The sequence below is a fragment of the Neltuma alba genome, unplaced genomic scaffold (assembly GCF_004799145.2).
Source record: "Neltuma alba isolate B1F8T4 unplaced genomic scaffold, ASM479914v2 tig00005059_pilon, whole genome shotgun sequence".
Taxonomy (NCBI): domain Eukaryota; kingdom Viridiplantae; phylum Streptophyta; class Magnoliopsida; order Fabales; family Fabaceae; genus Neltuma; species Neltuma alba.
Genome location: NW_021633964.1, coordinates 43,929 through 71,366, shown reverse-complemented (window position 1 = coordinate 71,366; position 27,438 = coordinate 43,929). Strand labels below are relative to the sequence as shown.

General features: G+C 33.0%; 3 protein-coding genes across 3 annotated transcripts; 1 reads left to right on the top strand and 2 right to left on the bottom strand.

Moving 5' to 3' along the window:
• Window positions 1-640: 640 nt before the first annotated feature.
• Window positions 641-4,170, bottom strand: LOC114746558 (uncharacterized). Its single transcript, XM_028934773.1, has 4 exons — window positions 3,993-4,170; window positions 3,786-3,905; window positions 1,210-1,428; window positions 641-829 (listed from the first exon to the last, which is right to left on the bottom strand). The coding sequence occupies exons 1-4, from the start codon at window positions 4,168-4,170 to the stop codon at window positions 789-791; spliced, it is 558 nt and encodes a 185-aa protein (XP_028790606.1). The 3' UTR covers window positions 641-788.
• A 3,173-nt stretch (window positions 4,171-7,343) lies between these two features.
• Window positions 7,344-12,094, bottom strand: LOC114746556 (very-long-chain aldehyde decarbonylase CER3). Its single transcript, XM_028934771.1, has 11 exons — window positions 11,978-12,094; window positions 11,629-11,849; window positions 11,290-11,522; window positions 10,948-11,167; window positions 10,722-10,843; window positions 10,378-10,634; window positions 10,155-10,262; window positions 9,100-9,306; window positions 8,363-8,473; window positions 7,999-8,172; window positions 7,344-7,811 (listed from the first exon to the last, which is right to left on the bottom strand). The coding sequence occupies exons 1-11, from the start codon at window positions 12,026-12,028 to the stop codon at window positions 7,632-7,634; spliced, it is 1,884 nt and encodes a 627-aa protein (XP_028790604.1). The 5' UTR covers window positions 12,029-12,094; the 3' UTR covers window positions 7,344-7,631.
• A 9,917-nt stretch (window positions 12,095-22,011) lies between these two features.
• Window positions 22,012-24,132, top strand: LOC114746557 (WAT1-related protein At4g30420-like). The gene is made up of 7 exons (XM_028934772.1): window positions 22,012-22,181; window positions 22,265-22,333; window positions 22,432-22,548; window positions 22,708-22,936; window positions 23,045-23,203; window positions 23,322-23,473; window positions 23,895-24,132. The coding sequence occupies exons 1-7, from the start codon at window positions 22,012-22,014 to the stop codon at window positions 24,130-24,132; spliced, it is 1,134 nt and encodes a 377-aa protein (XP_028790605.1).
• The last annotated feature ends 3,306 nt before the right edge of the window (window positions 24,133-27,438 follow it).

Below are 27,438 nucleotides of genomic sequence, written 5' to 3'. Positions count from 1 at the left end.
CTCCTCCTTAAATGCCGGACCAGACATCTCAGCCATTCAAAACTTGCATTGCATTTATTGAGATTTGAATTTTTATAACCAAGACTCCAACCAAAATTTGAATTGGCTTTCTGTACTTCCTCGAGTGATGTCATTTGCAGTCAGTATTTGTAACGAGTGACACAGATCCACATACACCTGCATGTGCAAGTCGCTCCTATCCTCCACCTTTATTATCTTTTTTCCTCTTACGACCCCGAAGAATCCCAAGTACTAGTCAAAAAAATGACGAATCATAAGCCAGATTAATTATTAGAAACAGGCTTCATCCATGACAAACAATACTCCCTGGTTTGGTATCTGTTTAGTCATACGGCCCGTATTCCAACTAATACTTTGACTATTGTGCAAACTACAGACACCCACCTGTTAGAACTGTTCAAAGAAGTACCATGTCTCCCAATTATCATGAGAACTTGATCCAATCCGTTTCGGCTGACTGCACAGTCTAGTCATTTCGAAAACAACTTGAGCAGAACAAGCCAAGTTCCTCTTAATTCCACCAATCCAAACATAGAAATGGCTATATGTTGACGTAACAGGTTAGGCTTAGCTTTGAGGAGACGTCTAAACTACCGAATGAAATATCTCAACCATAAGAGAAACTGGGGAATGGAAGTTATGACTGACAATTACATATGATGTTCTTCTAAAAAGAGGTTAACTGCTGAAATTTTACATATATTCATCATTTGTACAACTAAAACAAACTGTATAGGAGAAATAACTTTCACATCCCAAAGTTCCAATCAACAACGAGCTGTTAAATGAGGATTGAGGGTGACATTCCCTGCAGCACAAAATGAGAACCTCATGTTTGTAGCTGGATTTCATACGATAGCTTCTAAGGCATACCATACTACAACTGTGCAGAGAGAAAATACAAATACCAGAGCTTTTTTAAGAAAATACAAAATACAAGCTTTTCCCAATCAAAGGGCCCTTCAATTTCCATGCCTTTTATGTAGTAAAGTTCTAATCAAACAAGTCTACAATAAATTATTTGCTTCAAAGTTTTCTCTTATGTCTAATGCTCTGTCATGATGGCATAGAACTTTGATTAACGTAACTGGGAAGCTTATCGACTTGAATAACAAATTCAGCATCCACCGGCAGTAGATTGGACCCACATAGAAAAGATAATGAATTGTTAAATAAGCTAACTAATACCTGGAGCAGAATTTGAGAGACAAGTTTGGCACACAGTGTGCTTGACAGCTTCTATGTGCCCTCGAGGATGCTGATCAGAGGGGCCTGATCGAGGAAGATAATTTTCAGATCTCTGATTTGCATTTCCTGAATAGTCGGCTGGTTGATTCACTTTCATAGTCAATCTTGTCGTTGATACAGACATCCTTATCTTTTCAAAGAATGAGGAAATGAAGGGGGCTGTATTGAAAGAGCACAATAAGAACGTACACATATAGATGTATCATCAACAAGGCAGGTCTTAGTGCAATATAATCAATTGGCTATAACATCGATATATCCTCAAAACTTCTGTAATTATAACTATCCATATATAGATTGTAGTTAATAAAAATGTCCTCTTTAAGACAATGTTCTATAAATCTCCAAGGGATAGCATAACTTCAGAAGGAGTGAGCTAAGACAACAGAGTTTCTGATGCCCAAAATGAGAGTAAATAAACTCACCTTAACTCAGGGAAAAAATAATAGAAATAAAAACTCGCCTTAAGTCTAGGACTTAGCCTTCCTAGTTCAAGGATTCATTTTTACTTATTCCAGTTCAACCAAAATTTTCATTCTTTGGTAACTGGTAAGGCTGTTTAGGTCCTGTTCTCCAGTCTAGTATAAGCTTCCAGCACACTCCAAACACTAGGATGAAAAAGCATCCAAATAAACTATCAAACTGTGTAAAATTTTGGTGGGACCAAGAGACTGGAAAGACATCATGATCAGGTAAGACAGCCAACAAAATTAAAATCTCTACTTATTTTTCACATTTAGGCGCAAGATAGCTCACAAGTCATTGAGAAATATAATTATGCTACACAAAGATGGTTCGATTCCCCATGTGTCAATGGGTGTTTGGATAGAAACCAAACCATGGTTTCAGAAGTGTTTTTACGGATTACGAAGTAAATATGTGGAGGAGATTACCTCGTTTTGCGGAAAAGTACTTCTGAAACCATGGTTTTGGATTTCCCAAACACCCCTTTAAGTCCTGCTTTGATAACCAATTTTAAAGATATTCCTACTTGGTTCTTCCATTGGGTTAGAATAAATTGATTTAGAAGTATCAAGGAGGAGGAAGTTATACGATGAGAGTCAATGATCATTGTCCTTAACAAAAGAATTAGAGGGCAAGAAATTTCCACATATATTCAATTTTGAAGTAAATGGATGGAGATGCATGAGGAATGTCACCCAAAGGCAATAGACCTGTCTGCCTCCTCCAATTATGATCCCTTCTTTGTTATTTGTTCTCTGGTTAAATCATTAATGGGATGGACCTTCATTGACATGTCATAGTGCCCATTTAAAAAAAAACGAAAGAAAGAAAGAAACAAAATATTTCAAAATGAATGTGAAGACTACTGCCCATTCCACTCAAGGGACAAAATGAGCAGAGCAAATGAACATAGAAGGATTTCCCAAATAACTTTAGCATCTTGCCACCGAGCAGCCAGATATCTATCCCCGTTGCACAGGGACCTTTCAATGGATAAGTTGGGGGGGGGGGGGGAGACTAAAAAATAATTCTGGATGCTGGGAAAATGCAATTGTAGGTTGTTTTTCTCCATTTCACATTAATTATAAAAATGATGGTAAAAGAATTCTGCCAGATGACCGAACTGATTGGGAGAATAAAGGCATACTCGGTGCACTTTCTTTTTAACTTTAACTGAGATCTACAACTACAAGAGACAACTGTAAATGCAAGCATTATTGGACCATCATAAGGCATAATGGCTTATTCTGTTCACCAAGATGCTAAAGATCTTCACAGAGCTGTGACAAGCATATTTTATCCTCTTGCAAAGAAATGATTTTGATGTAGTTATGACAATATATATATCTAATAGATATTCAATCCTATTTCATATTTATCTGCAGGAAAATTTGGATTTTGAGGTCCATTTAATCCTTATGAGGACAGTATGTATAAAAAGGAAGGGAAGGGTTATTATAGGCAAGAAGCAAGTTGCAGGGCATCTATTACCGAGGCCTGAAAAGTGAAAACCGTCTTTTGGAGATTTTTCCACACTCCGACAGACAAACCTTAATTGTTTTCTACCAACAGTTGCAACTTCAAATCAGTTCTTCTGAATTTCCGATCTTTCTCGATTTTATTACATTTCAAATACTCCCCGGCCCCGGTAGGAGAATTGTCAGAGAGAATACGATGGCTTACAATTTTCTGAGGATTCAAAAGGCTATTTATCCATCATTGCAGTGAACTTCGACTTTAAGTATAAAACAGAGAGAACACTAAAATATATATGGTAGCTATAAAATAGTGCCAGTGCAATAATTGAAAGAACCGAAGAAGAGACTGAGCGGAACCAACCAGCCCAAGCGCTATTCAGATAAATAATTCAATAAGCAATTAACAAGAAAAGCTTCAGTAATAAGCAAACTAAGAACTAAGAGGTCGTGTTACACGTAGTTAAAATAAAGGTAATAGCTATATAACTTCAGAGAAGTAGAAAATGGGTCACCAGCTTTAGCCAACCAAGATGTTCTGCAAATGTATATATAAATAGGAACAAAGAAGCATACCTTGAAGCGAATGAGGAGGACCAGCAACAGGAGCATACATATAGTCGTCAGATTTCATATACTCCCCGAGCTGCTCTAGAAACGGCTTGTTTTCTATAATGGGTTTTTTAAATTCGACCACTGTCTCATTTTAAAAAAGAAAACGTTGTATTCATCCTAAACCCAACAAAAAAACTGTAAAAGACAAATTCTATGGAATAGACTGACCTCTAGTTGAAGAAGCGAGAGAATAAGGTGAGCGAAAATCAGTGGGCACCGTAGAGAGCAAGGGAGCATACAAGAAAGTATCGGATTTGACATAATCAACGACCCTTCTCACCAAATGCTTCTTTCTACCCTTGAAACCTTTTGTCTTCTGAACTCGGAGACGTGCTCTGTTCTCCATTTCTCACCTTCCCGCGCTGTGAAACCCAAAATGCGAAGATGACTTGTTCAGGAGGGAACGAGAGTTCCCCCGCTGTGGCGGTTACAGGGAGATTCCCGAAGGAAACACGTGTCGCCTTCAGAATTGGCCAGTGTCACGTGTCATTTTGCTTTGCGGCCCGAACTCTTTCGAGCTCGTACAAGAGGCCCGATTAAAAGCCCAGAATATTGTTGGCCCAAAAAGTAGCCCATATATTCCCAGTGTTTGGCCCAATATTACGTTGAGTTCCTGAGCCGCATGCTTCGGCGCCGTCAGCCCACGAAAACTTCACCCCGAAACGCTTCTCCATTAAATAAATAAATAAAACAGAGATGAAGCGCTTTTTTTTTTTTTTTGCTACAAGAGAGGCTAAAAGCAAGTGGGATCATATCCCATACAATCTTCCTGCACAAGGTCCCTTAAACTAGTCGGGCAACAATAAAAAAAACGAGATTTTGAGATCCCCATTTTAGCCAAGCTATCAGCAACCTTGTTGCTTCTCCTCGATATATAGTTCACCTGGACATTCCAATCGAACTGCAACATTTCCTGAATCTGAATAAAAAGCAGACTGGCGTTGGTATTTGACTGGTGAGTAGAGAGCTGTTCTATCAGGATTTTGGCGTCTGATTCAAGGATGATGTTTCTGAATCCAAAATCCCATGTGAGCTTTAATCCCCTATACATGCCCCATTCTTTCGCCTCTTGTGAGCTGCAGATTCCCAATTCATGGGTAAATCCAACAATCCAATGACTCTTATGTTACGTTTGGTAGAAAGCATTAAAAATAAGAGATTGAGATTGAAATTGTAATTAAGAAAATCTATTAAAAGAGTGCAGATTGCTTGTTATATGGGATTAAACAAACCCATAAATGTGAGATTAAAAAAGGTCAGAAGATGGGATTGGAGAATGCCAAGTGGCATTCTCCCATCTCACCTCTATGGATTTGCCTAATCCCATATAATAAGTAATTACTCATGTTAAATACTATTTTAATGATTTTTTTTTAATTATAATCCTAATCCTAATCCCTTATTTTCAATGCTTCGTATCAAACGGAACCTTACAGGCACTAAGTAAACCTCGACAGCCAGCTTTAGAGGAGTTCAATTTCACAGCACCATCCACATTTAATTTATTCAGGAAGATATGAGAAGAATGTACCAACAAAAAAAAAAGAAGATATGATAAGACATGTCTCACACCATCAGTGGAAGGTGGATGCTGATGAAGGGTCGTAGTTTCTTTTTACTTCTACTCTTTCTTTTGATGTTTTAGTAGTATTCAGTTACCATTCAAAAAAAAAATGACATGAGAAAAGATATATATATATATATATATAGAGAGAGAGAGAGAGAGAGAGAGAGAGTGCGATCTTAAATTCTGAAAATGACGCTGAAGGGATGATGCTTATTAAAAGAGGGGCAGACCAAAACGGCCCTACCTAGAAACATAGTGATTTTTAAAGAAACTGGAAGCTTAATTGTAAGTTATGTAAAACTTCATTTTTAAATTTGTGTGTTATTTGAGTTATGAAACCCAAAAGCTTAATTAGTGATCATGAACAAAAAAATCATAGAAGCTCGATTACTTATAGTTAAACTTTTAATTTGATTCTTATCGGTTTTTAGCTGTCAGGAGTCTGTGTTTTTGCTTGTAAATAAACTTCTGTTAATACCAACAAATAGAGCTAGTAAAACGGGCCAACCCGCGGGTTGCGGGTTGGCCCGTGACGGGTTGTGGGTTGTCCGGTGCGGGCTCAAAAGGCCCGTTTTCTGGCGGGTTGGCATTTTGCCAACCCTAACCCGCCAAGGTGGGTTGGCGGGCCAACCCACCAACCCGCCAAATTTTTATTTTTTTTTTTTGTTTTTTTTAAAAAAAAATGTTAGCAATTATATATAATACAAAATAAAAATACTAAAAATGATATAAAATATTAGAAACATCCAAATAAAAATTACAACACAATAAAATACAAATAGTATATGATTGTCCAATTTTCCAACATGATAATACACAAGTTCACACATTTTTTTTTTCAATGAAACCAATGAGCAATATTGAATAACCTTATTTATCTAATTATTTCTAATGACAATAAAGTTTGAAGTAAAAATTTGCTTTACTTTTGTCTTTGTTATCTATTTTTTTAAAAAAAAAAAATTGGGTTAACCCGCGGGTTGGCCCGCGGGTTGGCGGGCCAACCCGCCGCGGGTTAGGGTTATAGCGATGCGGGCTCATATTTTTCAGGTGGTGGCGGGTTGGCCAAAGGCCAACCCTAACCCGCCTCTTTTGGCGGGTTGGCGGGTTCGACCCGCGGGTCCAACCCATATTACCGGCTCTACCAGCAAAGAACCTAAGCTCTTCAATGTCATTAGTTTTTAGAATAAGGTTTTTAGAGGTCATTATTTGTCTTCTCTGAGATCTTTAAGTGTCATTTTCCCAATGTTTACTTCAAATGAAATTAAGTGGGGAATATATTAGCATATACATAGCGGGATTGAATCAATGTGCAAGTGAAATATCAAATATTGGAAGATATTGGAAGGCTAAATATTTGTTAAAAAAATGAATAAATAATTTATCTAAATGCCTGGATAATTGAAAAACACACACATTCAAACATAAACTATTGAAATAAATTCCATTCAATCAGAATTAGTTTATTGAAAATCTAGTTGAAAAAGAACTAGAACCAAGACCAAGATAAGCAAGAAAAAGAAGATAGCACTTGTAATCTTGCTTGAAATTTAGAAAAATTTCTCAGTACACAACAAATAAATTGACGAATACTCTCTGATCAACATTATTTTAAGATTTCAACTACTCACATAAGTTGTCATACAGCCTATCATTTGCTAAATTTTATTCCTATATATGCCAAGACAATAACAAGTTTGATTAAATTCGAATGACAACTTTATTTTCGTTGCACGTAGAGAGAATTGCAACATGTTTACACTGTACTCTAATAACTGTTGATCTGGCTTCTTCTTGATTATCTATAGCTTGAGCAGAAAGTACCTTCAACTTTTGATTTTGCATCTCTCATGCTAAGAACAGTACCTTTCCTTTGATTTTCCCTTTGCCATTTAAGATTCTTAAGTTAATTGCTGCCTATTTCTTTATAGGATATTCATAACCAGAGGAAGTAGCGTAAGTAGTGTTGATTATTTTAATAAGTACCAAGCTCGATAGAAAGTACAAGCGACAGAACTAAGAGAACTTTCATTTCATTAAGTAGCCTGGATATATATATAAACATTTATAATGTCACAACATGGATGACAGTATAAAAACAAGACATTATAGAATTGAACTCCCCCTAATTAATTGTGGCCCTACAAAACAGAAAAGAGAGCCATGCACATTAATTAAAATGTTCCTTCGAAGTTAAGTAATTTCTCCATCATCTTATGATTGTGAGAGAGAGAGAGAGATCAATTTTTCAGAGCTGGCTTTGCTGAGACAGGTCTTAGACCGTGTTTGAGTGCTGCATTCCACACAACATCAATCCTCTCAACGTCTATGGCTCCAACTTCATGATGAGTCCAACCTTCAAGACTGTGAACCATACCTCCAGCATGGCACGCATGCACTATTCCTCTCTCCAACGTGTACTGCATAAAACCCATGTAAAACATATATCAGATATACTAACACCAGTAAGTAGATCACTCGTGTCTCTCTGTTTTTTTTTTTTTTTTTTGAAGTTATATATAGAGGGTTTGACATATGGTAAGTCGTCTTTTGTGGACCAAGTTTATGTAAGAGTTAATTAATTGACAGGTAGGGCTTATTGCTTACCTCACAGTAGCCAAGACCTTCCACATCATCAGGCACTCTCATGGCGGCTAGATCGCCGTAAGTGCAGTCTCTTCTGAAGTGTAATATAGGAGGAACAACAAATTGATGAAAATGTGTTCCACTTGGTGCCCAGCTTTGCTCTCTGGGAGTGATCCACTTTCCAACAATCCATGTCTGCAAAGAGCAAATAAATTTGTCACGAAAGGCACGCAAATCAAATGGTTTTCTCCGATCTCCATGTATATACAATGTTCAAAAGCTTGTAAGGAATCAAGCAACCTTGCCGTGTTTTGATCGTTATACTAATTCTGAGAATGTTAAACTAATGTAAAGTTCGATCACTTCAACCAACTGTATAATATACCTTGCAGTGTTGCGCTGCTTGGTATTTTGTGACCTGAACAAGATAGTTTTGGTGTTCTGGAGAGGCTTCCCTTTGAATGCTCTTAAAACGATCAGTTGAAAAAGTCAACATCTGCAACAATGATTGTAGCTATCCCACTTAGTATTGATATTAATTGGATCACTAACCTCTGAAAATTTGATTTCAATTCAACTTATGGCTATGCACATATTCTATATTAAAAAAAAGTGCACATGAATGGCTTCAAGACAAAAATACTTATTATTATGAATGAGCTCATGTATGCCTGAAATATGAACTGGTGTTTGCTACACACAGAAACATGGGCCACCCGTATGGACCTCATGTCGTGGGGTTGGCGATCTTATCACATTATATCTCACATCTATTATTATTGCTACTCTCTAACCACTTTGAGTAGGTCAAGAAATTAATTCAATGTCAGATATCAGCATATAAATCGTTCACCATATTTAACACGCCTAACAACAGTATATAATATAATAATGTGATATCATGCTCCCACCAGTCCTTCTTATAAGATACTTGGAAGGAAGATTTCTTGTCATTTTTACAAGATACTACCATATTCTCCTGCTTATTCAAGGCTGCTTTATGTTTTCCAAACTTAATTTAGGGAAAGTTAGGGATTTTGTTAACTTTCATATAGAGTTAATGAGTTTTGAAATCCAGCACTGGTTAGTGAGTTATGAAAAAGAGTATACGATGGTACTTACCAAAACTCTGACTTTCCTTCGGCAAAGGTAGAGGGCGATTGCTCTCCCAAGCTTAGAAGTAGCACCAGTTAAGAAGACCTCATTGACATGTTGAGGGATTTCATTGAGGATGACAGCAGCAGTAAGGGTGTTTCCATGAACAACTCTAACCTTAAGGTTTGGGTGTTTGTCCACAAACAGCTTCCCACCTCCGTTCAGAGATTCGTTCTGTACAAACAAAAGTCAGTGGTTAGAATTTCCTCCATTTAAAAGCAAAGATCCCAAATGGTCTTGAGCTTGAAATATCAGCTACTGTTACTCTATACTCGTACGAAATGAATTGAATGCTGGCTCTATAGAGGGTGCTTCATTAAATAATGCTCCTGTGTGCAGTTAGAACCACTTAAATGTAGATGTCCTCTTGGCCCCTAGATAATTTTTTTTTTTCATTAAATGAAAGTGGCTTCTTATTATTTCATTTAAAACTCCTGCTAACTGCATATTTCTCACCCATCATGTTACTTCAAGATTTTGGAATCATCTTTTTTTGTTTTTTTGTTAGCATATTTTTGAAGAAAGAAGAAAATAGTGAATGAAAAGGGGGAAATTTTATGCACATATTTTTCTCTTTAAAGTTGACAAACGGGTCAGTAAAAATTTCTAATAGATTCTTACACATATTTTTGAGCTGAAAGAACCAAATATCTCTTTAAACGATTTTATCGTTATTTTGAACTGTTGTGCAATGCCGGTGTACTTGGTTTTCCATATCATTTTCAGAAGGATTTGTCTCTCAGAACAGTTTGGATTTGACTCCAAAATTGACAGATCCATGTTCCTTTATTGAATTTTAAAGCACACGTCCTGATCTTGCCAGGTATTCAGATCTAACTTAAAAGTGCATTAAAACCCTCAACAAACTTGCCCACAGAACACCAGAACCAAGTTCACTTAGGTCTAATATGTGTGTGCATGAATTAATCTATCTGTATATGTATTTGTGTGTGTATGTGTGTGTATGCCTTATTTTCAACTACATAAGCACAAGACATAAATGCAAGTTTCAAAATGAAAACCTTGTTCAAGGCAGCGAGGCTGATGACTTTAACCCCAATTCTGTCAGCCCTGAGGATTGCTTCCTCAATGTGGTGATTGATGCCCTTGGCAGCAAACGGTAAGAAATACTGTAAAAGCAACACAACACAAATAATAAGAAACGTGAAATCGTCAATTTCTTTTTTCCCTCTTGCATCATTCATAGTAAATAAAGAAAATTAAAGACAAATTCCTCAGGTCTACCTGGAAACCAATCCTAGGGACAGCCCATGTTTGATGCAATCGACCTCTAAGGTGGTAGAAACTATGTAAATAGGTTTTGGAGAAAGCCCACATGACAAGTATAACCATAAGAGCAATTGGCCATTGCGGAAGTAAGAAGATCCTCATTGTGTACGGCAAAGAAGCAAATGATCGAAACACAAAGGCAGAATGCAAAGAGGATGCCACATCCACTCCGTGAGCCAGGAAAACAAAATCTGGTACCTTCCCATTTTCACCTGTTAATGTAACATACAAATTTCACATAAGTATGAATGGAATTAAGATGAAATAATTAGTATTAATATGAAACCGATTATACCAACCTGAACTTAATTCCTTGTGCATCTTCCATGATTTTTCGTTAAGCGTGTTGCCTAGTACGTCAAAAAGAGGCATGAAGAGGCAGAAATTAGTGCCCTTATCAGTGTGGTGTAGACTGTGATATCTGTATAAAACAAAAGAACAAGTAAATATATCCATATCTACAAAACATATGGATGTAAAGTTAAAAGATTTTTTTAGATGTATATAGGAGAAACGGAAACTCACGTTGGTGTATAAAGCATGTATCGCAGAAAGGGAAATTTGTCAAATAGTTCATGCGGAACGATTTCAACATTGGAGTGGCCCAAGCACCTCAGAAAATCAAACATCAACAAGTACCCATATATCAACCCTACCGATCCATATCCAAAAAGCGAAGTCCCAAGGATTGGAATTGCGATGATTGATGCCAAAACAAGATGCTCCAAAGGCGTTGCATTTCCAGCTGAAGAAGCAAAACAAGTTGAACAAGATTGAGATTGAGGAACAAGAGGAGTAGGACTTGATTAAATTTCTGAAGAAATTAGGAAGATAATTAAGTAACATCATAAATCAGAAGCATCTCACCTGTAAATGACTGAGGTACTGGGGATGAATGATGAAATGAATGATAATGGTTGTAAAGATAGTCGCTGTGAAACTTTCTATGAACCAAATAGTAGAGGGGCTCTGAGATCCCCACATGGAGAGCCAGAAGAACAATTAAACCTTTCATGTTCCAAACAGGAAGGTTTTGAAGAAACGGAAACACATAGAAGATCATGGAAGCAATTAATGCTTGAAGGATTAAGAAATTATCCCTGCAGAAAGAGAAAACGAAAAACACTTAACTCCAAACTGATCTGTGTTTACGAAACCCAATTTAGACGATATTCTCAGTTCATTATAATTTCTTATATTCTTTACCAGTCCCACTCTTTGTCAACTTGCTTGAAATCAACCCCACGTTGGATGATTCGTCGATTTCGGGTCAAAAAATGCATATTGCCGTAAGAGCCCCACCAAACATGCAGCCAACCTCGAAGAGCACACAGGATGAGTAAATGAAGGCACCAGCTAGAGTTGATGTGTTCATCGTGAAACCTTTGATGCAGAACTTTTGCGACAAGTGGCCCATACAACAGATACTACCCAGAAACGTAGTTTGATATCACGGAAACCCAAGTTAATACCACCAAAAAATTATAACAGAGAAAAAGGAAGCACAATAAGAAGATAAAGAAATTACACAAAGAAAGCAATAACATATATATACCTTGAATACGCCAAGGTTCTCCCATGGCCAAGCTGCTAAAGGAGCACTCATTTTACAGAGAAATCTTCAATATATGTATCCTTCTAACTTTGTCAGGCAAAGCAATCGAATTCAACTCTATATATGTGTGTGTGTGTGTGTGTGTTCAATATAAGCCGGTGCAACCTTCACTATGAAAACCTCTAGAAAGCCGATATATAATAGGAAGGGGAAGAGAGTTCAAAGCAGGAGAATAAATTCCAGAACAAGAAGTGGTTGGGTGGCGGAACTTTTTGCCATACTTTGCTGAAGTAAGGATTTTATTTATAGGCGTGTGGGGAAGAGGATTGAAGAGTTGAAATCCAATTCCGATACAGTTAGCTAGGGCTGCCTATCAGTCACCATTATTAGTTTCTCACTGATATTTATTATTGTGTAATAATTACTATACAATTATTTTAATATGTGCACTTATATTAAACGCGTACGTAGTTCAGTGGATATGGGTGGGTCGGATGGAAAGGACGGTTGGCCATAAAGAGGAAGACAGAAAACAGGATACGATAGGCAGCCTCCGACGCGTTGTTCAGTGCAGTCACTTGGCACCGCTGGAATGGTCGTCTTCTGCGCCTTGCTGATCATAGCATCGCAGCTAAACCAGTCTTATGCAGTTATTACACGCCCACCATAATCCATTAATATATCTATGTACTATATTCACTCTTCTTGGTTCTATAGGAAGAGAAGATTTTTTCCCCCAAGTCACCTTATCAAAATTTTCATATGAATATATAATTTTTTCTTTTATTTAATATTGCATGAACTTTGCACTCTCATGAAATATAGTATCTATTACATAAAAATAAAATTTAAAAAAATTATATTTTAAGACAAAGTTAATAACACTTAAATTCTTTTATTGGGTTAAAAGTAAAAACATGCATATTAGAAGTCATTTATAAATAAAACCAAAATAGTATATATATAGTGCAGTGACCTGAAACATTGGAACGGATGGCATATATTTCTGTGCTAGTTTATTAAGTCATCATTAAATTAGGTATTAATATATTTTTATTCGTTGATTAGGAATGTTCAAAAAAAAATTTAATTTCTCTTTAAAGTTTGTAAATTTTCTTATATTAATAATACCCCGTTTTATATATAAGGTGTTTTAAAAAAAAAAGATAAAATTAATCCAAGTTACCTACTTCCACTACTAATTTTCATTTTATGTGTGTCAATCTCTTTCTCACACACATAGCTTTCTTTTTAATTGTTCTCTTTTTCTCTTTAAATTTTCTCTAAACTACTATTGGTCCCTATATTAAGTCTATAACTCTAATTTAATGCTCCCAGCTTTGGGCTAACTTTTTTAAAATAAATAAAATGAGATGATATAGCTTTTAAAAAGGCTTTAAATATGGTGAAACATTTGAGAACGGGCCACTCCTAAGTCCTAATTTATTTTTTTCTTTATTTTTATTATAATATAAAAATGAAATTAAAATTCATTTACAATTAGATTTTGCTTTATTTGATTCTTCAAAAGTAATTATTTAATTTTATTTTAGTTCCTAAATATTTTTCTCATCAAAGTAATTATTCTGTTAACTGAAGTTGCACGTTACGAAGATTATGATAAGTTCACTGAGACGTAACATAAATAAAAATTGATCCTACTTTTTTTTTGGCCGGATAAAACTGATCCTGCTTGATTACAACTCAAATATTTTTAATATCAATATGTTTCATTAACTGACCTAACCTTACACACTACATCAACCTTATATAATTAATTGCAATTAAAGGTTAAAAATATTTTCTAAATTTTTCCTATCTTATTCTTTTAGTTTTTACTTTTTTCATTTTATTTATTTTTGTACTAATGCTGGAGAAATATCATTAACTAACTGAAATTATAAGAGAAATACGACCCAGTCATCAAATTTTAACTTGTTTAAATCAGTCCCTTAAGTTTCGACCCTTTTTTTAAACCAAAAAACAAAAAAAGCATCTAGCCTTTTATATTTAAACGCGTAAGAATAAAAATGAATTAAAACTTAGTTAAATACCACCAAAGTGCTAGTAACAGAAGAAACAAAACAAAAACACAAACACATCTTCCTAAAATTGGAGTATTTAATTCGTATATGATATATGCACCAATTATACATATTAAGGACCCACATGGTTAAATTGTGATAAGTTTTTGAGTCTCAATGCTCCAAAAGCTAATAACTGGAGTTAGAATAATGTTCAGGAAGAGCCACTGCAGTTGAAACTAGAGAGCGCGGATGTCTCCTTGGCTCTACATACAGTATTTCACTCAACTTTTTACTCAAACTCCTAGAAAAGAATCCTTTTGATCAGAACCAATGTCCTAACGAGTTTACACTATAATAACACTTCACTCGGCACTTCACTCAACATCCTACCAAGAAACCCCCATTGAGTTGGAACCCTCCATTGTATTCTTATATGGTTGGGCGGCTTTCAAAGAAAGTACCATTATAATGAGTGCAAATTCTTGGGGGGAACTGCACCCTAAATTAAAATCCAGTTATCGGAATTGGAGAACTCAAGACTTTATAATACCCTTCCTCAACATAATTTTTTTTTTTTAAGGAGAGATTCATAACACCAGATTCATGTTTACGTTTGCTCTGCGAGAATCAAACCAAACCAGTTAATTATGGCGTTTGATTTCAGTCTCTTGCCTTCGTCTTGGTTAAGGAATTGGTCAGAATCTCCATTCACACCAGTAACGCTGATAAAATATAGATTTAGGGTTCAAATTTGCATTGCGTTCATCATTCTCGTGAAGTTGAAGCATGTATATATTTTGCAAATCTTTTATTTATCTATCTGGTTATATTGACTGTATTATAAATATAGATGAAGAAAGGGAAGAGCCAAAGGAACGAGGCCCTTTTTTCGGTGAAGGATATTTTTATCTTTATACTTCTATATATATTTCATAATGACGCCATAGGTTGCGAACATGTTAAAGAAATTAACATAAACACGGGATGATAAAAAGGAGGATGTGATTTGATGATGGTGTGATGAAAGTCAAGAATGATGGGCTGCAAGTTGGAGATTGGAAGGCGACATTAAATGGGGAGGAGATTATTATATTCGATTCAGGGCACCGGCTATGAACCAGACGGTTGTGAGGTCCTAGTGTGGTGCCGTGGAGTTGCATCATCTCACTGAAACTACTTCAACGACCCTGAAAAATGCCTTCTGACTTATGATTACTCTCTTATAAATTAAGGTTCAAATCCTCATTAAAAATGTGCCGACATTTTTTCACTCTTTCTTAAATACTGAAATGACATTTTCTAAAATTAAAAACAATAGCAATATTCTTTTCTGTCATTTCAATCATGATTAAGTTGATTTTGGTTTAATTATAGTTAAACCACTCTGGATGTTGAACTGCCATCTGCTTGGGTTTAGAGGATACAGCCTTTGGTACCTTAATTTAGACTACTTCAATTTAACCGCCTTTATTATGGGCACTAAAGTCGTGTTAAATGGAATTCATAGGAAATAATAATTATAAACGAAAAATATTGGTATTAGACCCAAATTAAATATTATTTTCAGTTTTAAATATAACAGCTAATTCACTAATTTGAGTAAATTAAAAAAATTAGTTAATTTAATTATTTGTAATAAATAATTACTGTCTTGCCTAAAATATACTTACTAATCAAATATATTGGTTAGAAGTACTATTATTACAATGATTATCTTGAAAAAAATTGATAAATATGAGAGACAAAGTAGATTGAGATCTTATATTTAGTAATAAAATAAAAATCAAACAAGCTTTTATATTAAGGACCGGTGGTAGTATTATACTCCTCCGGTCCTTAATATAGGACCCAATTCTTGAGTTGGTTTTGGTCCTAAATATAAGATCCATTTCTCATATTTATCACTTTTTTTTAAATTACCCCTATGAATACTCCCTCAAACATAATAAAGTAGAAGAGGAAAAGGGGGTATTAAAAAAGATGATTATGGTGTTTTAGGGAAAAATATGTCACTTTTCTTATAATTAACTAACTTATCTAACTTCCTTAATCTAATCAAATTAGTTAAATGGGTCTTATATTAAGGACCGGAGGAATATTATTTGAACTACAAATTAAATTCTTATATTTATAGTGAGAAGTACTCCATCCCTCTTAAGCTTAATATAATAAGTTAGTTAATTTTTCTCAATATCAAGAAATAAAAGTTTAATCATTAAATTTATCCTAAAATGATAGATTTTTTCTATTTCATCCTTTAAAATGATAAGGTTGCCTTTAATGTTACATTTTTATAATCTCCCTTTTCTTTCCTCTTTCTCCCATATTTAATAGGAGCAACAATATAAAAAAATCACATTAATTATTCTTATAACATTTTATATTCTGAACCATAATTGTTTTTCTAACTAATGTCTTGTATCATCCATAAGTGGTATTATAGTATACCATGTTCATTGCTGGTGAAAAAATGTCAACTATTTTGTATGCATGTCTAAAATTTGATTTCCTGACCTTTTTGACCAATAGATTTCTCGTTTTTTAAATGTAGTTGCGCAGAAGTTGATATCTTTCACCAAACAGAAAAAATTGATGCATATGAAAATTCAGTAAAATTATAAACACAACGTTCTAGAAACATTTATATATATATATATATATATATCCGTTTTAGAAATGAGGCGTGTTTAAAAGTTACCTTACTAAATTTTTAGTAAAAAATATACTCTCTCTGTTTCTTATTATAAGAAACATTTGATGCTTATGGCATGTTTCCATATATAAGAGACATTTAAAAGTTGTCTCTATTATTGATTTTCTATTTTACCCCTATTTATTTTGTCTCCAACTCATACTCTCTCTCCCTCACACTTCTCTTTCTTTTAATAATTTAATTACTCTCTCTCATATTCTCTCTCCTTATTAATGGGGGCATTATGAGAAAAAATATTATACTTTTTACATATTAATTGTCCTGTTTTTTTATCAACATAATTTGGTTATTTGTCTCTTGTAATAAGGAACGGAGGGAGTACTATTGTATCGTTCATTTAGATCATTGTTTGTTTAAAATACATATATATTAAATATGAGTAAAATTAAAAAATTATTATATTTTAAAAAAGAGTTAATATAATTTAAGATTATTTTATATGAAATATATTAAAAATATCCGGTGCAAATAGGGAAAAAAAACTTATTAGGGCCATTAGTGTAAATAGGTTATTGGCTAGAGCAGCGCATTAATCGCGCGGGGATTAGCTTCAAATTTACATGTCTCATTTGGCTGCCAATATGAATTATTCATTTGTGGAATTTGAATTTAAAAAGGGGAAAATTTAAAATTTTTTAAAAATAAAAGAATGAAAATACTATTTGTGAGGCAACCTCCAACTACTCTTTCACAAGTGACGGCTAATAGCTGTACCTCACAGATCACAATGCATGGCAAATAAATGTGATCCCAGAACGTACCTGTGACCAATCTGAAATCAGTCAACTATATAGTCCCTATGCAGTTTGACTTTGAACTCCAAAATATCTCTATGTTAAAATCATTATACTACCTCCTAATTGATTAATTCAAGAAGATTAAAAAAATAAAATAAATTATTTATTTATAATAAATAGGTATTTTTTTCTCAAAATATCTTTACTAATCAAGTTTATTGACTAGAACTATCATTATTAAAGGGACTTCTTGTAAAAGAATGTATAAATATGAGAGACAAAGTGTATTAGGGTCTTATAATTAAGATCAAAATAAAAATCAAATAAAATCTTATATATTAAGAACTAGAAATAGTATTTTTTTTCCATAAACCTCTTATAATTTATAATATTTATGGCTTAAGCTGCTACTCCCAAAAATCATAAATACATGCTCCCTCCCATCTCTAGTATATTAGCTTTTTTTTTTAAGCTAATTAAGAGACACGATTTAGTTATGAATATGAGATTTCTGTTCATTTTTTATTATATTTATTATTTCTAAATTAATTTATCAAATCTATACACTGATATATAACAAAATGTTATGTATGTATATTTTAGAGAAATTATATTATATTTCTTATGAGTAATTAATTTATTTAACTATTTTAATTTGCCCAAATTGATTAGTACTGTAGTCATACTTTTTAGTTGAGGAACATTTTTTTCTTTAATTTGAGAACATTAATCACACCTCTAGTTTTATTTATAGGATATGGAGAAATTTTTTATATGAATGTACTCCCTCCGTCTCTTATTACAAGATCCTTTTAATTAAATTGTATGGTTTAAGAAAATATTTAAAACTAGTTAAAAGTAATTAATATGTAGCAAATATAATTTTTTTTAAATATACCCCAATATATAAATAGGTAAATGTAAGGAAGTAATGATGAGAGAAATGAAAAAAGAGAAAGATCTATTCAAGAAATTAGATCTTATAATAAGAGATGGGGAGAGTATAATTGTACCATTTATTTATTATTGTATTGACTTTATTCGCACAGGATATAATATATATTAGATAAAAATAAAGTTGAAAAGTTATTGAATTTTAAAATAAAGTTAATGAAATTTAACGTTTTTCTTAATTTGTGTGAAATATATTAGAAGTAATTTATAAAAAGAAAAAAGAAATAACTACCTCTTTTAAAAATCATGAAGTTAATTGACTTTGTCTCATAATTAAGACTAGTGGAAGCATAAATTTTATAATTTGTCATAATAAGTAGTTTTTAATCTGGGACAAATCCATTCACCGAGGGCTTTCTCCTTTCATTTATTTCTGATTTATCTCCTTTTCATTTACTTTTTTTTTTATTATAACACCTTTTCATTTACTTATGAGCCAACAATAATAGATAGCAGGTTGTGGGTATATATTTTTTATGTAGAGATTAACATTATTAGATTAATATTATTTTTTATAAGTGGTTGTCATATTTTACATCTTAATTTATCTCTTGTCCTCATTACCTTACATATTTGATACATAACGTTTCATTATTTTCTGTTGTGTTACATTAGCCATTAGCCAAGAGAATTACATCATTTAATTTATCTTGCCCTTGTTTAACACCTATTGTTATGTTTATCAAACAAAAAAACACCTATTGTTATGATGGTTTAAAATTTTATATGACAAGTATTTACTTAATTAAAAATATACAAGGTTTTAATTTTCAATTTATACATCTATATGGCATTGAATCAAATTCTTAAGTTTTATAGGGCCCAGTTAAAAAGCAACTTTCCCTATTATTATGACATGAGAAACATAATCACGCACTTTTTTTTTTCTTTTTTTGGCCAACCATCACATATTTTTATTTTTCATCATGTGTCTTACGCATTTAAATTAAGTTTTCGTTATATTCTGGCAAGAGAGAAAAATATTAAAGGCAATTAAAAACAGAATTAAGAAAAAAACAAAGTTTATTAATTCCTTTTAGCATTCATATCCAAGGGGACTGGGTGGCATATTCCATGTGGAAACCCAACTCCTGGACCACGCCCTGGGTATTGCGTCGGCCCAAACAATCTTGGCTGATGGCCCTTTATATTGAACTATCATATTAGATTTCTCTTCCTATAATATCGTTGAAGCCAGGACAAAAAAATCAAATCTTTTAAGAAAAATAATCACACGAAGGGGGAAAAAAAACCATGTCTTCATATTTCCTATATTTCGTCTTCTATACTATCCATTTCGTCTTCACCAATTATTTTTCTTATTTAGATTTAGATTTAAATGTTGCTACAATGTGTAGAAAATTGTACACATTATGCGTTAATTTGGCCTCCTTCTTTTTTTGCTAAAGTATAAGTATCCTGTTATTGGAGGCAATTCTATTCGAAGCACTATCGAGTACTAAATATGGACACCTCTTCCAACAGGAATTCGAACCTTGATTCATCATGTTATGAGGGACTAGTCCCTTTCACTGGATCCAACCCTTATTAGTTGGCCTTCTTCTTCTTAGAAAAAATTCAAATATAAAAAATTTTGCAAATTTCTATGAACTATGTATTAATTAAAAGGAAACTAATAAGACGTGGTCTCCCACAGATTGAGACTATTCTGTTGAATATAGAAGAATCTATCACATCCATCAAACTTCAAATTACTTTCAAACTACAACTGGTGATCCTCTCCCCTTTTATTGTTTAACTAAAATGTATGCATCATACAAAAATATTATTTTTAATCCTAAATATAAGATCTAGTTTGTAAATCAATTTTATATTTAAGACCGGAGATGGTATGATTTTTTTCCCTTGAAAACTAATCCCTATAAGAACTTAATAAATTTTATTATGTGGCATCTCAAAATTAATGCACGAATATTATTTTCCAAATCAAAAGTTAACATATATAAGAATATTTTTCCCCGAATAGTATTAAAAAAATTATTTTCAAATATTGAAACACAGAGACAACTAATAGATCTATCTTCAATTAAAATATATGGTTAGAGACAAACCCATCCCTTTTCGGGTCTGTTTCGTTCAATTTGCATCCATACAAAGAGTCAAAGATCGACTGCTCAAGCACATGGTAGCTTTGTTATTATGAGTCATGCTACCTCTTATTCTAAATATAAAAATTAGTTTCAGGATTGGATTTACTCTTAAATATAAGATCTCAATTTACTTTGTCTCTTAAATTTATAATTTTTTTCTTCAAAATATCCCCATAGATTCTAAGAAGTTTCCACCAAAGCGCAGTGTTAATATGTATGATTAAATATAGTAATTTAGAGAAATCAACATACATTTGTTATATATAATTAACTTAACTAATTTTTTTAATATCTGTAAATTAGTAATCTAACTCTTATATAAAGGACTGTGAGTAATATTATGCTATCAGACACGGACAAGATGATATTGTATATTCATTAATATTTCTTTTCATTATCTGATCAATTATATATATTGTGCACTATCGTTCAGCATGCATATCCAAAGTTCAGCGGCTTCAGTCAATAATTTTCCGTATCTAATTATATAGTGTGAGATAATATAATATATATATATATATATATTTAATTGTAGGTCATATGTACGCATAAGAGAGCCAAAGCTTGACGGGGTAATGATCTGAAAGATACGACAAACATCCACCGGAAGAAGATGAAAGCAAAGGAAAGATCCAGAGTCGTCCAGATTCAGTGCTTTTTGATGCTTTGGTTATATATTAAGCAGTGACGCAAGTTGTTTTGTTAAACATAAAAGCATGACATGATGCATGTGGGAGAATCATTATTAGTCTTAAACCAATTACGTGATTGGTTAAGCCAATCATTATTAGTCTTACACCCCTTAAGCTAGTTATTAGTTGAGGAATTCATTTAATTTTGATCCTAGGCATGAAACCTCTCAATCACCTTTACCTACTATATTTGTCTTTTTAAAAAAATTTCAAATTAGTTCTAGGAAAAATGACAAAAAAAGCTAAAAATTATTAAATTTCAAATCAGGTCTGGTAATAACATTTTATTTAGTGTTGACAATGCTGAATTTGCAAATGACAATAAATTTTTATTGATATTCCTTATTTAACATTTAGTAATTTTCAGTTTTTTTTTGGTCATTTTTCCTTACTTCTATTCATTATATTACACATACAATTAATGTAAATGATATATTCTTATTGTATTTTATTTTATTTCAAGTGATTTTTCACAGTACAGAAAGTGAATATATGGGCCGATTTGCCTTTGCCAAACAAAGATGTAACGCATGTAAGCAGCATCACGCGTACGTGGAACCCACGAGCATGCATGTGGCTGCAAGCTAAGCGTTTTCTGACACCACACAAAAGAAGCATCCCATTGGGAATTAGCTACAGGCACAGACAGTAGTGTAGTCAAGAAGGAAATTAAATTGCCATCTTATGAAATTTGTCCTATTTATTAACAATCACATACAGAAGAATTATCACTTTCAGGCACTTCACACTTTTGACTTTTGTGGAGCTCTCCTGGTTCGTTCAATTTGATGGTTATAGTTATGGGACGATTAGAGCCTATAGTGGCTATGCTGGTTCTTCAGTTCACTTATGCAGGCCTTTCTCTCAGTACCAGAGTCGCTTTAATACAAGGCTTAAGCCCTCGAGTTTTTGTGCTCTATCGACAAGCTATAGCTACTACCGTTCTTGCCCCCATTGCCTATTTCTCAAGGTACGCACATACATACATATATATATAGTCATTCTCTCTCGTACAAACATTAGTTTCTTATGTATATGTTGTTACTTTTGCAGAAGAAAATCCGGCTCCTGTTCGTTGAGTTTAAGGAGTTTCACCTTGTTGTTCTTGTCCTCGCTTATAGGGTTTGTTAGTTTCAGTAACTTGAATTTTGCGGCTTAGATAATTAGTGGTTTGGAGCCTTTGAGATAATGCAATAATTATTTTTATGCTTCTGCCACAGTGTTACGATCAACCAGAATGTTTATTTCGAAGGTTTACATTTGGCTTCTTCATCAATTGCAAGTGCTATGGCAAATCTTATTCCAGCCGTCACATTCATAATTGCTGTTTTTGCGGGGTAAATAATTAGTGCTCTAGCAGCTCAGCTCTACTGGGATCATGAATCGAAACCCATCTTCAGATTTATAAACTCTCTGAACATAAACAAACCTAATTAATATATATGTTTGCAAACTTTTGATTAACGCTATCTTGTGAATATGCTTGATTATTTTAGAATGGAGAGAGTGAATATTCGGAGCCCGAGAAGCGTAGCAAAGATAGCAGGGACCTTGATGTGCGTAAGCGGAGCCGTGTCCATGGCATTGCTAAGAGGTCCAAAGCTATTAAACTCAACTCTGCTGCCAAGACCAGTAATGGAGTCCGGAGGTGATCAGAGCTGGTTGCTGGGTTGTCTCTTTCTGTTTGGAAGCTGTTGTTTATGGTCTATTTGGCTGATTTTGCAGGTACTTATCTAAATGTTTCTAGCATTGCTTGACAAAGCCAGCGTTTTGGCCTTGTAGCCTAGTGCCGTAAGAGCTCCCTGCACGTTCTGATTTCATGTTTTTGGTCAGGTTCCGGTGTCGGCGAGCCACCCAGATCACATATCTTCGTCCGCTTGGATGTGTTTTATGGCAACACTGCAATCAGCAGCACTTACTCTGGTCTTGGAACGAGACCCTCAAACATGGAAGATCCATTCAGTTCTTGAACTGGCCTGCTGTGTATACTCAGTATGTCCATAATTTTCCACATTCCTTCGAGTAGTGCCAAAGTATCCATAAATGGTTCCTATATTTTTATAGATCCACACTGGAATAACATATGTGTGTGCGTGTGTGTTGTTACCAGGGAGTCATAGGATCTGCAGTGTCGTTCTTTATTCAAGCATGGTGCATTTCACGGAGAGGTCCTCTCTTTTCTGCAATGTTCAATCCTCTGTGCACAGTGATTGTGACTGTATTCGCTGCGTTATTTCTTCACGAAGAGATCTACGCTGGAAGGTATAACATACTACTCTTCCGGTATTAAATATAGAACCTAATTATTAAGTTGATTTTAGTCATAAATATAAGAGCTATTTATCATATTTATCGATTTTTTTTAAATTATCCCTATAAGTATTCTATCAACTATAATCAAGTAAAAGAAAGAGAAAGGATACTAAGAAAGATGATTATAGTGTTTTAAAGAAAATATATATTTTTTATAATTAACTAACTAACCTAACTTTCTTAATTCAATCAAATTAGTTAAATAGGCCTTATATTAAGAACCGGAGGAGTATTATTCTTCGTTATTACTTAATTTGCCACAGAACTACTAAAAGACTCGACTGGGTATGAACGATAATGTTTGTGAGGATATATGATTAGTGTTTGATTACTCTAATGGTTTCTTTTTTCCTGGGTTGATTTGGATCAGCTTGATAGGAGCAGCGGGAGTGATAATGGGGTTGTATGTTGTGCTGTGGGGTAAGGCTGAAGAAGTTGGTGAGACGGCAGAAGATCCAACATTGAAAACTGACATTGATGAAACATTACATGATGATACGATGAATATAGTGAAAGATGAATCGTTTGATGAGAAAGCATGTTGCTGTAAAATTGATTTGAAGGAACCCCTCCTCTCTGCTAAAAATAATCTTCAACCGCATTCTTAATTAGCACAAGCTGATTTAGCTTGTTTTTTCAGCACCAAATGATGTATTACCTCCGGTCCTAATTATAAGAATTGGTTGACTAATTTGAGGAGATTAAAAAAAGAAGCTAAGTTAGTTATTTGTAATAAATAAGTGTTGTCTTTCCTGAAATATCCTTACTAATCAAGTGTATTGGTTAGAACTACTATTGTTAGAAGGATTACATTGAGAAAAAATACATAAATATGAAAGACAAAGTGGATTGGGATCTTATATTTATAACCAAAATAAAATTCAAATAAGGTCTTATATTAAGTAACGAAGGCAATGTCATATTTCCTGTTCTTGGGATAAATTAAAGGGACGAATTTCAACTTGGCTTTTCATATATCTCCATATATCATATATTGGCGTGCGCTGAGTACTCTTAACTAGTGCACACTTCACGGAAATAAAAATTAAACGTCTTGGCTAGGCTAGATGACAGAGAGAAGTGTATGTATATCTTAATTAGGTTCCTGAATACTTAAATATAACATTATATATATATATATATATATAATATAGAGAGTGATTGTGTCTCTTATTAAAGCATATTCAGAAGCATATGCACTAATTTAATTTAACATCGTGTTCTTTAAAATAAAAAGGATTTCTTATTCTAAATTGTAATCTCTTTAAAATAAAAGTAATTAACTTTAGCAAAATAATACAGTAATAAAATATAAATTTGTTGGGCCATAAAATGAGCTGAACCGAGCCCGATAAGGGCGGAAGACTGAGACCAGTGTGCTCTCACTTTCGGGAAAACTGAGGAAAGGGATCCCCCGAGTCATCTGTCTATAGATCTCTTGGACGAAAAAGCTATTAGCAAAATGTTAAGCACCGAGAATTGAAATTAAGGAAAGGCATCCAAGGTGTCCTCCTCCCTCTTTTTACTGAAATGAACACACATCATATTAGACCCTTTTTTATAGAGTCCATCTCAATTAGCTAAATGACGTTTTTATCCTCTCTAATACAAAATCAATCAAATCAAACCTAAATATATTTATAAGAAAAGATAAAAGCAAAGTGTATCGTGAATTTTGTAGCCCTACAAAAATTACAGATTTTAAGGCAATTAATGCTGCGGGAAGCATCTATGCTCGCATTCAATCCGATTTAACAGGACAGTGGATGTTGGAATCTGTTGCTTCGAGGGAACAAATGGGAATAATACACATTCTAAATAAAGGAATATTGGTGCTTTTAATTATATTCCAAATTTTGCATGGCAATATAAGCATCTTATCTACTAACTTAAAAAAAGAGCAGGTGCTTTTAATTTCTCTACCTGCCATGGACTATATGTGGTTCTGGAAAAGAAGCTTTTTATCACATAAATAGTTGCTGAATTTATTGTTGAAAAGGAGGAAGAAAGAAAGGAGACAAAAGATTCACAAAATGGGAAATGAAATAAAAGCCTTGGTAGTCGACTGGCTCTCATTGTCCATGTTTATATGGTAAGGTGGGGGCACAATAAAGTAAACAATGAACACATACAGGTACAAGGACAAATAATACAGCTGTCATATACTTATCCTAAAGTGGTTTCTGTTCCTTATCATACTACTAACTAAGAATTAAATAACTAATTATTTATAAATATTAAGAAAATTAATTAAATTATTTATTCATATTAATTTTTCTAAAAGCCAAAGTATACTTTTGGTTATTAAACTTTATACAAAGTTTCAGTTTGTTTTCTTAACTTCAAAAAGTATATTTTTAATTTTTTTATTCCTTTAACTCTAAAACCATTAATAAACAATGATGATATTGAGACTTTAAATGTTTATAAAATATTCTCATACGCAAACTTATTAAGTTTAATTTTCAAAACATCTATAATTATTACAAAAAAAATCATTTAAGATTAAGTATTTTAGGGTTAAAAAACAAAATGTACTTTTCAAAATTAAGATATTAATCTGAAATCTTGTAAAAAGTTAAAAAACTAAATGTATATTTTAGTCTTTTATAAAATATATCTTTCGTTTTAGTTAATAATCATATTACACCCACGTAGCTAGCTTGGCGGTTGTATTATTATCTCCCACGACTTTTAATATTATGACTTTTTAACAACCTTTTTTATTTATATATAGGGATAATTAATCTCCAGGTCCTTATAGTTTTATCTGATTTTTAATTGGGTCCTTATAAAATTTTTTCTTTTTATCAGATCCTTTTACTTTCGTGTGTTTTTAATTAGGTCATTCTATTTTTTTTTCTTTTTATCAGGTCCTTATAGTTTCGCTTATTTTTTAATTAGGTGCTTTGTAGTTTTTGAAAAATTATTTATTAACTTTATTCTTTAAAATTAATTTCATTTTTAAATTAATAATTATATAATTGAACAAAATAATTAATATAATCATTTAGTAATTAATAAATAATCAGAATAATAATTATACTTAAATATAAATTATTTATAATCATATTTTAATTTTAGAAAAATTTATTTTTATAATTTGAATTTTATAATTATAAAAATTCGAATTGAAAATAAATAATATATTTGTTTAACTAAAAATTTAAAAGAATATTAACATAAGATTGTTACAATAATTTATTATTTTAAAAATTTTATTATTTATAAAATAAAGAATAAAAACTACAAGGACCTAATTAAAAACAAAGTAAAACAATAAGGACTTGATAAAAAAAAAATTATAAGGACTTGATTAAAAATATATGAAAGTATAAGGACCTGATAAAAAGAAAAAAAATTATAGGGACCTGATTAAAAATCAGTTGAAACTATAAGGACTTATATATTAATTATCCCTTTATATATATGGGTGCATGTTTAGGTGCGTTTTTCGTATTCACATAAATTTAAATTTGAAATTTTAAGTTTGAACGGCTAAAATGGCAACAATAAAAACAGCATTTGTTAGTGGCGACTTGGGACTTCAAGGACGTCTCTCTCTCGCCTGCTTTTCAGTACAATAATATGAAATGCCATGTTCTTGCCTTTTGCTTTCGGCGCCTAAAACTGAAGGACTTTGGTCCCAGTCGCTACCAGTGTATACTGTATATTACTCTGGTAATAATGATAGGGAAAGGAGCTCAAATAAAAGCCTCACAAACAAGGTTCATGAACCTTCGGCTTCCAACAAGAGCGGATGTGGATAAATGCCGAGAATTAGATTTGAATTACAGTATATTATTACCTTTTTATATGATAGATATTGATTATGTAAAATTTATTTATTTTGATTATTGTTACCTTTCTATACTACTAAATAAATTTTATTTTATTTTTAAAATAATGATAAT

Bases quoted from the DNA above. Each gene is read 5' to 3' on its own strand.
- LOC114746558 (XM_028934773.1), bottom strand. From the start codon at position 4,170: ATGGAGAACAGAGCACGTCTCCGAGTTCAGAAGACAAAAGGTTTCAAG. The intron at 3,906-3,992 runs GTCAGTCTATTC...AAAATGAGACAG, and splicing joins TCTCGCTTCTTCAACTAGAG to TGGTCGAATTTAAAAAACCC. The intron at 1,429-3,785 runs GTATGCTTCTTT...CTTTCAATACAG, and splicing joins TCCTCCTCATTCGCTTCAAG to CCCCCTTCATTTCCTCATTC.
- LOC114746556 (XM_028934771.1), bottom strand. From the start codon at position 12,028: ATGAGTGCTCCTTTAGCAGCTTGGCCATGGGAGAACCTTGGCGTATTC. The intron at 11,523-11,628 runs GTAAAGAATATA...CTCTTTCTGCAG, and splicing joins GTTGACAAAGAGTGGGACTG to GGATAATTTCTTAATCCTTC. The intron at 11,168-11,289 runs GTGAGATGCTTC...TTGCTTCTTCAG, and splicing joins AGTACCTCAGTCATTTACAG to CTGGAAATGCAACGCCTTTG.
- LOC114746557 (XM_028934772.1), top strand. From the start codon at position 22,012: ATGGGACGATTAGAGCCTATAGTGGCTATGCTGGTTCTTCAGTTCACT. The intron at 22,549-22,707 runs GTAAATAATTAG...TGATTATTTTAG, and splicing joins ATAATTGCTGTTTTTGCGGG to AATGGAGAGAGTGAATATTC. The intron at 23,474-23,894 runs GTATAACATACT...GATTTGGATCAG, and splicing joins GAAGAGATCTACGCTGGAAG to CTTGATAGGAGCAGCGGGAG.